This window comes from Cyprinodon tularosa, unplaced genomic scaffold (genome assembly GCF_016077235.1).
Source record: "Cyprinodon tularosa strain WSP-4 unplaced genomic scaffold, ASM1607723v1 ctg21, whole genome shotgun sequence".
In the NCBI taxonomy this organism is placed as follows: Eukaryota; Metazoa; Chordata; class Actinopteri; order Cyprinodontiformes; family Cyprinodontidae; genus Cyprinodon; species Cyprinodon tularosa.
The window spans coordinates 298918-311628 of record NW_024038778.1 but is presented as its reverse complement, the minus strand read 5'-3'; the positions used below and the strand labels follow the sequence as shown (position 1 = coordinate 311628).

Genomic DNA, 12711 nt, shown 5'->3' with positions numbered 1-12711 from the left:
GTTAGTTTGGGTTTATGCTTTGTGTCACTATCATGTTGAAAGACAATGTTCCTATTTGTGTTTGAGGTATTTTAATTTCATCTGTAGAATGAAAAAAAAAAAAAATCAGTTTTAATTGTATCCTGAAGTCAGATTCACCAAAAGGTATTTGGAATTTAACTTCTTGTCACCTTAAAAACAAGGCTACAGCTGCATAAGATGAATCCCAAATGATGGTACTGCCCCCACCATGCTTCCCAGAAGCCTAGTTGCGACTTTAAATAGGCTTCCACAGATGTTTTCTGGATTTGGGTTTTGTTTTTTTTGGGGGGGGGGGGGGGAGTAATTGGAAGCCTAGGTATCTGCCTACTACCATTTTTAACATCTACTTACACCACCCCCAGTACTTGCCAGAAACGATGACATGTTATTAATGTTACTGTTAGCTTCTTAGCAGCCATCCTATCCAGTGTTTATTCCTTCTATTTATATATTCTGAAAGGATATCTAGTTCTCTGTGTTACTTTTCTTCACTTTCTCCTGTTCTCGATAATTAACACTCCATTGCGTTCAATGTCATGCATCTAAAAAGTTGGAAATTGTTACGCCCCTTGCCCCTGACTGATAAGTTTTGGCACAGAAATTCATCTGATGCTTTGGAGCTCTCAGCAGACCAGAGGGAATTCTTTAGGCTTAATCAGGTCGGTGCATCATTGTCTTAATATTATTCTAGAAACAGTGGCTGGAAATTAGGCTGTTTGTGGTCGGTCTGATTTTGTCCCACTTTAGTCCAATAGTAGACTGTGAAAAGATGTCACAAACCCAGTTTTCAACGTCTTTTCAACAAACTGCAAATTATGGATATTCAACCTTCACTTTTTAACCAAATGTAGATGTTGTTTGGATGTAAATCATTGGTCTTTTCAACCAATTTTTGCGCGGAGGGTCAGGAACAGCTAAACTTTACTTTAGAAGTAGCCACAGGCAAACTGAATGATGGCGACTGCATTTCTCAGCGTGTTTATCAAATTAAAATTGAATAAGGGTCAGAAATAATTTATCTTTGTCTTGCTTCCTTTCAACTTCAATTTTAGTACCAAAAATAATCTTGTTAACTCTGAATCTGTGCTCTATAAACCTACAAAAGAAAGTATATCTCCATAAAATATATTCAGTCTATGTGGTATTTAAATGTTGTACCAAAATGTTTCCAGCATTTCTTTTGTAAAAGCACAATTTTTAACTTAATAAAAAAACATGTAAGTCCAGCAAAAGGCAATATATCCACAAGTATTTCTATGTACAGTATGGATATGCATAGACATATGCTTTAACATCAGGGCTGAGTCCGTGTAAGGTGCGTATATTTTCGACACCGTGCGTTCGTACGAGAGCCCTCCTGCACATCTGCTTTAGGCGCTCGGGCCGCTGCTTGCGGTAAGGCTTTGTCAGCTTGCAGGGCGAGCTGGTGTAATAGGTGAGCAGAGCGAAGAGCGACGCGAAAGTCTTTTGGCTGCCGTGTAGACTGAAGAGCAGGTTGTTCAGATGGATGCGGACGCTGGTGGGGCCATCCTCGCTTTGGTAGCTCAGAGTGAAGAAAACATCCGGCTGGCCACTGTCCCTGAGGAAAAAAAAAACAGCAAACAGGACTGTCCCATCAATCTGTATAATAGTGCAGTTTATTGTTTCTGTTAGAACTTATTACCTCCTTATTATCTAAAACATCCATCTCTCTGAGGACACTATTCAGCTCATTCTGAGCATTGCTGAGATCATTTCAGGGTCTGCCCTGACTTGGTTCTCGACAAAACACTTTTTGCAGTGTTCTCCTATGTGTTATTGTTGTTAATGTGAGTGAAAAAAAATTAAGAATCCAAAGAGATGAAAGCTTGTTTTATAAAGAGGAAAAACAGAGATTCCTATTTATTTTTACAGAGACAGCTGCAGCATTAGGGTTTTACATATTCAGTAAAGGAGGCAAAAGCTGTTTAATCAAGCGCTGCCTCTGAGAAACTTATTTCTTTATCTTAAAAATCTGGCATATTTAGACAAAAATTTCTACTAAATTATAACATAAAAATGAGCTTAAAAACAAGATCTGTGTATCTTAAAGATAAGAAAAAGTCAAAAAAGTCTCTCCTCTATCTACCTTTAGCTTTGAGACTCCCCCTTTTCCAATATAAGGAAAATCCTCATATATAGAAACGGTTTACCTGTCATATTAATATTTATCATAATGATAATCTCTTCCTGCTGCATCAATGTTTCTGTAGTTACAGGCTTTTTTTCTGTGACAGAAATCACCAAATTCTAATCAGCTTCAGTTGTTAAAAGGTCTTAAACAGATCAAAATACTTGTGCAATATCTTACTTGAATTAAATAAAGAACCAAACTCAAAGAAAGCATGTTGGTTCTTTATCTACTACTCTATTTTCCTGGATAGCTGCTTATGATTTCTCTCTCACTGATTGAACTAAAAATCAACAGAAGAAACAAAACATGTTTAAACCAGGATTAAGAGGAAAAAGTGGTGCTAAGGTACCTAATGAGGAAGGTTCCCAGCGATGCGTTGCCCAGCCTTTGGTGTGCCTCCTCCATGGTCATCGGCCCCCAGTAGTAACCGCTCTGCTGCAGCTGCAGAAAGGTGAGTCTTACCAGCTGATATTCTGCCGAGCTGGTGAATGGACGGAGGTGTGTGGGCAAGCTCTCAGGGTCGGCTTCAGTCTCTGGCTACAGCATGAAAACACAAAGGAAAAAGATGTAAAGGTTTCCTGGTAGTGAATTAACAGGAAATCAGGGACTCAGCTTAGACTTCCCTCTGCCTGTGACTTCCCTTTAATATAACAGGGGAACGGTAAGTTTGCATAACTAAAACAGAAAAAAAAAAAGTACAAGTCGGGAAAACTAAGATGGTTTTCAAAAGAAAACATTTATTTCAGATAAGCAGCTATATATCTTTTAAAGTATTTTGTATATCTTTTTTTTTAAAGATTTTTTTTTTTACCACTTTGATGAAAAGGTCATGTACGTATGCATAGATGAATGTATGGAATAACTGAACAATGTTGTTCTCCAACTCCAGGATCTAAATCTGATTTATGATTCTTCCAGAATGTGACCTGCTGGCAGCTAAACCCTGACCTACATCCAGTTGCATGTCTGAGTCCCTCTAAGCTGCTAGAGAACTGTAAACGGTTCCAGTCTTTCACTGCCCCCATGCAGTGACTCCTGGGATAATTTCTCCTAAACAGGGAAGTCATGGGGTATTTTGGCAGAGGGCCACAACAGAGATTGATAAAGAACCCCACAGATACACTATATTGCCAAAAGTATTTGCTCACCTGCCTTGACTCACATATGAGCTTAAGTGACACCCCGTTCCTAATCCATAGGGTTCAATATGACATCGGTCCACCCTTTGCAGCTAGAACAGCTTCAACTCTTCTGGGACGGCTGTCCACAAGGTTTAGGAGTGTGTTTATGGGAATTTTTGACCATTCTTCCAGAAGCGCATTTGTGAGGTCGCACACTGATGTTGGACGAGAAGGCCTGGCTCTCAGTCTCCGCTCTAATTCATCCCAAAGGTGTTCTATCGGGTTGAGGTCAGGACTCTGTGCAGGCCAGTCAAGTTCATCCACACCAGACTCTGTCATCCATGTCTTTATGGACCTTGCTTTGTGCACTGGTGCACAGTCATGTTGGAAGAGGAAGGGGCCAGCTCCAAACTGTTCCCACAAAGTTGGGAGCATGGAATTGTCCAAAATGTCTTGGTATGCTGAAGCATTCAGAGTTCCTTTCACTGGAACTAAGGGGCCAAGCCCAGCTCCTGAAAAACAACCCCACACCATAATCCCCCCTCCACCAAACTTTACACTTGGCACAATGCAGTCAGACAAGTACCGTTCTCCTGGCAACCGCCAAACCCAGACCCGTCCATCAGATTGCCAGATGGAGAAGCGCGATTCGTCACTCCAGAGAACGCGTCTCCACTGCTCTAGAGTCCAGTGGCGGCGTGCTTTACACCACCGCATCCGACGCTTTGCATTGCACTTGGTGATGTATGGCTTGGATGCAGCTGCTCGACCATGGAAACCCATTCCATGAAGCTCTCTGCGCACTGTTCTTGAGCTAATCTGAAGGCCACATGAAGTTTGGAGGTCTGTAGTGATTGACTCTGCAGAAAGTTGGCGACCTCTTCGCACTATGCGCGTCAGCATCCGCTGACCCCGCTCCGTCAGTTTACGTGGCCTACCACTTCGTGGCTGAGTTGCTGTCGTTCCCAAACACTTCCATTTTCTTATAATACAGCTGACAGTTGACTGTGGAATATTTAGGAGCGAGGAAATTTCACGACTGGATTTGTTGCACAGGTGGCATCCTATCACAGTTCCACGCTGGAATTCACTGAGCTCCTGAGAGCGACCCATTCTTTCACAAATGTTTGTAAAAACAGTCTGCATGCCTAGGTGCTTGAATTTATACACCTGTGGCCATGGAAGTGATTGGAACACCTGATTCCAATAATTTGGATGGGTGAGCAAATACTTTTGGCAATATAGTGTATCTGGTTTAATGCCAGAAGGTCAGAAGGAAATTTATATTTTTTTAACAATAGCTAAAATCTGGAGAGTTAATTATGCGTTGAGCCTGGAAATCCCCATATTGTTGCCAACTTTAAAAACTTCGCAGCAAACACTGAAACACTCAGCGGGTTGTTCTGCTGCTCAGGAGCTTTCAGCCAAACAATCAGACAACAAAGCTTTAAAAAAAGACTCAGAGCCTGACGTTTATTTCATATTGAAGTATCAGATGTCTAGTTGAAATAATTAACCTATGCAGGCGGTATGTGCCTTTGTTCCCTTTTTTCACTAGAACAAGTTGCAGACCTTTCGAAAAGTTCCTATTTGTCTCGGCTGTCAACAATAGACTTTCCCCAAATGCTTTGTGGATCATCTAGATATGTTCTTGATTAATCTGAGAGAGTCCTTTGAGTTCTTTGTGGTTCTGGTCTGGAATGCCATTTTGGCATCTTCGTCTGTTTTCTTAAAGCTGAGACCTGTCCGGCCTGCAGTGCTTTATATGTTGATCTAGTTCTTGGATGTGCTCTTAGAGTTATTTTTTTTGTGTGGCTAGTTTCTCCTTGGAAAGTTCCCCCACTGTTCTCCGTTTTCGCCATGTGTAGATAATGACTCTAACAGTGATTGATTTAAAGCCTTAAAAATGGCTAACTTCCACACACTAAGATCACAAATCTCTTCAGAGCAGGTCGTAATGTTTTGCTTTATCAGGCTTTTTACCCTAATTCATGTTGTCAGAGGGGTTCTATTAAAGTTCTTGCCATACTCTGAGTTTTGGTTTGGCTGCTGAAAGTTAACCATTAATAAGGTTGATGATTGTTAATTGGTTTAACAAGGATGTGTGGCCAATCACATTCAAAAAGGGCTGGTATGGTATTGATTTTTAGCTTTTTACCCTAAACAAAGAATTACATAATCATTAAAACGATATTTGGGATTTATCTAACCCTTTAAGTTTATCATATATGATATATGATATGAAAATCTGTTTAGACATTATCAGTGTGATATTTTTGAAAATCATGACTTATGCAATCAGAGAGATGTAAAATGATACCAATAACTTATCTAATTTAACTTATTCTTTTTTTTTCTTTTTTATAAAAAAAAAAAATAATAATAATTTATCTTATTCAAAAGTTTTTTTTTTTTTTTTATTTGTCAGAATGTTAATTGACAACTCTAGTGTTTTCTAACAATCTAGTGCTCGGTGTCAATTCAAGAATCGAGTCAATTCCAGTTCTAAAGATTGAGATCTGTAAAAAATATAGATTTTTTTTTTTTATTGTAACATGAATGACATGACCTTATAGTTATAGCAATGTTGTAATGGCACTTAAAATCAATCTTTGCTTTTATGAATCAATCTTTAGGAATTAATGACAATCAAAGCTGAATTATAAAAAAATAAAAAAATTACACAGCCCTATGACAATTATTTATTGATTTAGGATTTAACGGATTAAACTGTGTTTATCAGATTATCATTGTCTATCTAATGATCTAAATAATTAAAGTGTTGAGTTCTACGTGTAAGCTCGAAGATCCAACTTATTAAGTATCCTATCTGCTGATGTGAAACCTTAAATGTAAGCGGAAACGTTGGTAGATATTAGAAAGATATCATCGTTCCATTTAGTTTCTACTTCTGACCCTTACATATCAGCTTCCTTTCGTGAGAACAAGAGGAGCATTTGGGAATCCTGGATTCTTTCCAACTGCTGATCAACTTTTAAACATTAACAGAAAGCTGTTGGAGAAACACTGGATTTAATTGCTACTTTCAGTTTCCAGCCAAAGTACAAGAATTCATTCAACTTTTATAGTTCAGTTTGTTTTGAGAGACTTTAAACCACTGCTGACAATAAAAAAAATTCCATTATCAACAAAATATTCGACACAGTCTAAAAGGTTAATAGATCTCTGCGATTAGCTTCAAAGTCCGCTTCCAGTAAACATTGGAACGGTTTGAACAGACAGACTTTCCCACAAAAACAGACAAAAACAAAAGCAGGAGCTGCAGCATAAAGCGTTGCTCCTGTTAAATCATTCTTTCTAGATTCGTATGAAATGTTTTTTGTAGATTGAATCACAAATTAAAAGTGATCTTTCAGTATTTTTCTTTTTCTTCTCAGGGAACAGCCAGTCTGCTGTGTTCATTTAGCAGCTGAGGTTCATTTTCAGCATAGCTGTGAAACTCATGAATAATGAGACGATAATTTAGGATCTAATATGAATTTCCTATATTAGGATTCATGTGTCAAAAAGTGTGGACTTTACAGGCGGTCTTCATCCATTTTATAAAAAGGATGAGAGAAAAAATTGCATGTTGTGCAGAAGAAAAAAAAAGAAAAAGATTTCCAGCACAAAATTACTCTTTTGTGTCTTTTCTTATAATTTAAATTACAAGCTTTTTCTAACACTAGATATGTATTTACATTCAGATAAATTAAAATGTCAACTAAACAATGTTTCTACATAAAGCTGTATCTTAATAAAGACAAAATGTCAATAACCTTACTAATTAATTTAGAATATGTATCTTTATATTAAGGTTTATTGAACACTGAGCGACATATGTAGTGTTTATGTAGTTAATTTTAACAATCAAGGCTTACAGCTATTGAACATTGATTCAGTTCTATTAAAAAAAGGAAATATTACATTAAATTTACAAAAATGTCACAGCACAATCAAAGAGAGATTGCTGACATAACAATTATCCAACAATCATTGCTCCCCTCTACTTCAAACCGGGAAATTTAGTGGAAGGAAAAAGTGCGGTAGAAACAACAGGAACAACAACAGCCGTGGTGTTTCCCCGCTAGCCTGGATGGCGAGCTTGAAGGAGGACAGTAAGGGAAGAAAAATTAAATCCAACAATGCAGAGGAGCTGGGAGCTGCAGGTTTCCTTTTTTAATTTTTCTACAACACTTTTTCCTTCCTCTGAGTTTCCCATCAATACGCAGCCTGTCGTCATTCTGCTTGCTTAGCACTGGTTTAACCATTAATAAGTGTCCACTGGACAACGGTGAGTCATCAGTAGTCCTTATGATTGTGCAGCTATTAAAGTTAAATTTCTGTATTAATCATACTGTTTTATTGGTCTTATGCAATATCTATTTTTTTCTGAGAAAAGTTTTTGTTTTGTGTGTGTTGGTGTATGGCATAATTATTAAAACTAACAGAAATATAAAGGGTATTATTCTGTAGAGGTTTAGAATGGATGTGCGGAAATAATTTTACTTTGAATATACTAGGGAATATCTGGATCTAAAAAGCAGTTAGTCTTTGAAGCAATCCTTCAAAAAGTCCATATTTTTGTCTGTTGGAAAAGGTAATAAAGAATAAATGTTGAAAAATCCTTGCAAATTTGTTGGTAACAGAATATGACAATATAATGTTTAATATTGAGAATAAATATTTGAATGTTATTCCTCAGGCGCCGGGAGATATGTTTAGATGGATGTTATGCCTGCAAAACAAATGCTTCCCTTCTTTTGCTTTCACTTTTTATGGGTTTTATTGTTGGTCTTACTAGTTTTACAGACAGTAATCAAACTCCTGCGCTAAGATTTCGTTCTTTATCTCATGTTTATCATCTGTTTAATGTTTTGAAATGAACTCCCACAAGTAATAAAAGGCTGTAATTAATTTACAGAAAGCAAACCAAGAGTGGAAACTGACCAGGCTCCAGGATTCAGGCTCCTCCTCAAATCTGAGCTTGCACCAGAGCAGAAAATCTAGCTTTGATCCTGCAGGGTCCTCGTCTCCAGCATGAACCGCTTTTGCTGTTTGTTGAGGCAGATCGGACGACTCCGAGTTCTGACCCTGGCTCTGTGTCTCAGCTGCCGGCTCCTGTTTCTGGTTCTGATCAGATGTTCTGTCCAGACTGTCTCTGACCATCCTAGAATGGAGAATCCTCTTCCCGACTGCCTGCTGCACCACTTTCTTCTCTTTCCACAGGCAGGGTCTCCATCATCAGCTCTTTTCTGATCGGTCATCTGCAGCCAGCTCCTCTCCGAGGCTCCATGAAGCTTCACTTTAAATTAAGATTTACCACAAGGACCACACAGATCTCATAGGAAGGTAGAGTATGGATGTATTCTGTCATCCGCCACGGAAAGATGAGTGAGCTGCAACAAAGAGAGATAAACACAGATAATCCCTGCAGCCAGATCTTATTGTAAAAACAAATTTATCTGTTAGGAACTTGCAGGAACAAGATGTGACCACAAATCACTGCTTATTTAAACAAAGTCATTCCTGTTTTTCATGTTGCTTGGTGCTTATTCTACCTCAGTTTTGGTTTTGGTTTGTTTCAACAATCCAAACTTTTTAAAAATATATATAATTTATCTACTGTTTACAGCAGATGTGTATGATGGAGATCAGCAACATCCAATGACAAAAAAAAAAAAACAAAGGATAAAAAAATGCTTTAAGAATTGTAATTTAGACAACCCTTGGTAATATTATGATAAAGATAATATTAGGCTTCACAAACTACACTATAATAACTATTTTACTTTAAAATCATCATGTAGCAGAGAAAATAAATGGTGACAACGGAATCATTGAACAACTGTTTTCCGATTGGCTCAAAAATTGATCAGTAAAATTTCTTCCCACCCCTTTTTTTAGACAACACGCATCAAAGCTTAACATGCCACAAGTTGTTTGTGCCAAAAAATACATCAACCAAAAGAAAGACTTTTAAAAAGGTCAGATGAAGTGGTTTTGAGCTGTAACAATGATTATCAAGAAATGACTAATTACTTACATTTCTATAGAGACAAAGCTACCATCAAAGCATCCATCAACAAAAACCTGCAGCCCATTTTCCTCCTTTTTCTTATAGCATTTAGAGCTTTTGGTTAGTGCAAAGGAAAATGTAAGTAAAATTGCAATTGCGACATTGGTTGAAAAATTTGTGGCAAAATCGTTCAGCCCTAATTCTAACAGTAACTAAAGTCCCTTTTCCTCTAAAAATGCATGCATGGGATTTTATTTTATTTTTTCCCAGGTAAAAGGAATCCCAAGTCATTTATTTTCTGTTTCCACTACTCTAAAAAGGCTGTGGATACTTCCTTTAAAATCGGCCTAATGACGTACGGGGAAGTTATGAAAAAAAGAAAAAAACAAACTCTGGTCATGCGGCCGGTGGTAATAAGAAACCAAATACCTAATAAGCATAGCCTGTCTGAAAAATCCATATCTGACCATTTTTTTTTCCAAAAGCCAGTTAAAAAAAAAATATATAATATATTTTTTAAGTGTCATACCACGTTGTATCTGAAGCCCAGCGATCCACAATCATAACCCTGCCCTTGGACAGTTCAGGATTGATATGAACAATCATATAACAGACCAGGGCAGATTATCCTGGAATAGGTGGATTTGGGAAAGGAAAATAACTCGGGTAAAATTGTGACCGAGACTAGCTAAAGGTTCCTGCAATGAAAAAGGGATAAAGTGATTTTATATTTAAGTTTCTTTAAAAGGAAGCCACTGCTTACATCTATGATAGTTAAAGTTGGGGTCAAATCGCCCGCTTAAGTAGAGCAGGCAGCTCAGATGTGAAAGATAACTGGAAATTGATTCTGGACAGGATAAACCTGACTGAAGCATTTCCAATAGAGACAGTAAAAACAATAACCTCTTTCAATCCCTGTCTGTCTGTATTAGTGATATAATTTAAAGATTGTATCTCTGTGACATATGTCACCTCTGTGACATATGTCACAGAGGAAAGGCGGCTGCTGCCTTTAATCACAGAAGAATGCTTTCGCTTTCATACAGGACAAGAACAAAAAAAAAAAAAAAAAAAAAAAAAAAAACCTAAGACTAAATGAAAACCTGTGGATTTATTTTGGGCACCAAAATGTCATTATTTTCTGTTTAATAAAAACCAGAAGTGATCATTTCCACAAATACATCATCCACATTTCCAGGAAATTGTAACAGAGTTTTAATTTAATGATTAATGAAAGTCCCAAAAACCTTTTCACAAAATAATCTAATTTATCTATGAAGCGCGTTTAAATGGCCAGTTTGACAGAAATACTATACAAATCGACAAGATGAGAAAAAGAGAAAAGATATAAAACAAGCATTAATCAAATAGAAAACAGATGTTTTAAAAGCGCACATGAATTAACACTGTGGACTGAAGTGAAAGATGATAGCAGGACGGAAAGACATCTGCAAGAAAAAGGGAAAATGGAAAGAACCCAGTGTTCTCAGTTTGCATCAAGTTTTTGGGACCATTAAAATAAAAATGGTCAGCTGATCTATGTGGCTGTCAGGTAAGATGAGGCTGGAGGAAATTCAGATACAGTCACTATTGAAGAGCAAAAGCATCACGTTATAAATAAGTAAACATCAGGATTTGGATGTGCAGTAAGTGATGCACACGAAGCCGACGAAACAAGAACAGGATGTGAGAGATTTGCTCATGTGTTTTCCACTTAAAAGACTGGCAGCAGCATTTAGACAAAGGATCCGAAAGATTTTATATTCACCTCGGATTTTTTATTATTATTTTTTTTTGCAAAACAAGGCTGATCTGTTTATTATTATTATTACTTGAAGCATCGAAAATTAATAAGTGAATTAATTCAATGTTTTTAACCTCATTTAGGTTAATGTTAAAGTTTAAAAACATTTCAAGACAAGGCAGACTAGAAGTCTTAAAGTCGATTCATCCGGGGTGGGATGGAGCATGGATACTGCATGTTAGTGATGATTAAATCTAAGAATAAACGAAGAGTAAAGGAAAGTGATATGGAGAACTGTGGAACGGGAGGGAACCTCACTGCTAGTTATGCAAAATAATAGAGAAGGGGGTATAGACCTGCAAGCATTATAATACAAACATTATTTGCAAATGCTATTTAGTGTCTCCAAATATTAAAAAGCATTATTTTACTCTAAATTCAAATTGTCGAGCTATTTGTTTTAGTTTCTGCATGAGGAGAAACTCAAAGTTCTTGTTTCCTTTTTTAGATTTTATGACTTATAAAACTTTGGTTTCAGTTTTATTTACATGCTGTTTAATTATATTGCTGCAGACTTTATCTGCACTTCATCTCTTTAACAGTAACTCTGTCACACCCTTTCTTGTGCCAAACGACTTGGCTTTATAAAACTTCAAATTTGGGGGTTTAGGTAAACACATGATAAAATGAAGAAGTTATATAAATGTTAATTTGCGCGTCTCCTTGTTGCGGGTAATGGGACATATTTTTATGTTGTTATACAAATTAAATGAGGCGTTAAAGTGCTGTGGGATAAAGACTTTGGGCGGAGTTGGAAACATTTACAGCAGTTTGGTTCAGCTTTTAATTAATTAGGAATAATAATTTATCTACAAACTTTAATTTTACTTTACTTTCACATTTAACACTGTCGACACTTGACAAGTCCAATACAAACAGGTCTGACTGAAATTAAAAACACACATTTGAAAGAGTTTGTATAAAACTAAGGAAGAAGGAAAGTTTCTGAGTGACTTACAGTGAATGACAGCAGAGGGATCCAGCTTTTCCTAAGCAATGAAAGGGTGCAGTGGCTTCACACCGAGGAGCTACATTGGTTTTAAGGCGGAGCTGTAAAGGGGAAAAAAAAAAAAATACTGTTGCTTTCATTTTCTCTTCTGCAAGGCTGATTCCTATAAATCACGTGATCTGCAAGCAGCGCTTTGTGCGTGCGTGTAGAAATAAGGCTGCAGAAATGCAGTTTACTCTACATTCAGGGTGCAAAGAATAGATGAATACATTTCGATAATTCATGTCATATGCTTATTAATATTTTTTATTAATAAGCCCTAACATCTGTTATGAAAAAGAAGATAAAAGTCAAAGTGGAAAATCGTTTCAGTCCAGTGGCGGTTCTAGACCAAATGTCCCAGAGGGCCAGGAGGGGGGCAGCGTGTTTTCATGGGGGAGCAAGGAGTTCAAATATATTGAGAGAGCTGCATGAAATGAGATTTCTATTCAATCAGGTTTAATTGAAATTGTATTTCTTATTTGGTCAATATACATTCATAACTTAGGAATTTTCATATTTTTGACTTAATTTAAGTTTAAATAAATGTTTTATATAAAATCTGAATTAGAACTCAACAAAAACTTGCAGGTGCTGCTCAGTGGA

At 37.0% G+C, this 12711-nt stretch overlaps 1 protein-coding gene across 2 annotated transcripts; it reads right to left on the bottom strand.

The window, feature by feature from the left end:
• Window positions 1–309: 309 nt before the first annotated feature.
• Window positions 310–12162, bottom strand: LOC119783655 (suppressor of cytokine signaling 1-like). Of its 2 annotated transcripts, XM_038285277.1 has the most exons (4): window positions 12076–12162; window positions 8245–8693; window positions 2523–2710; window positions 1276–1600 (listed from the first exon to the last, which is right to left on the bottom strand). In XM_038285277.1, the coding sequence occupies exons 2-4, from the start codon at window positions 8461–8463 to the stop codon at window positions 1276–1278; spliced, it is 732 nt and encodes a 243-aa protein (XP_038141205.1). In that variant the 5' UTR covers window positions 8464–8693; window positions 12076–12162. The 2 variants fall into 2 exon arrangements, with proteins under 2 accessions (XP_038141206.1, XP_038141205.1); XM_038285278.1 differs by lacking the exon at window positions 12076–12162 and having other exon boundaries at window positions 310–1600; window positions 8245–8463.
• Between the last annotated feature and the right edge of the window lie 549 nt (window positions 12163–12711).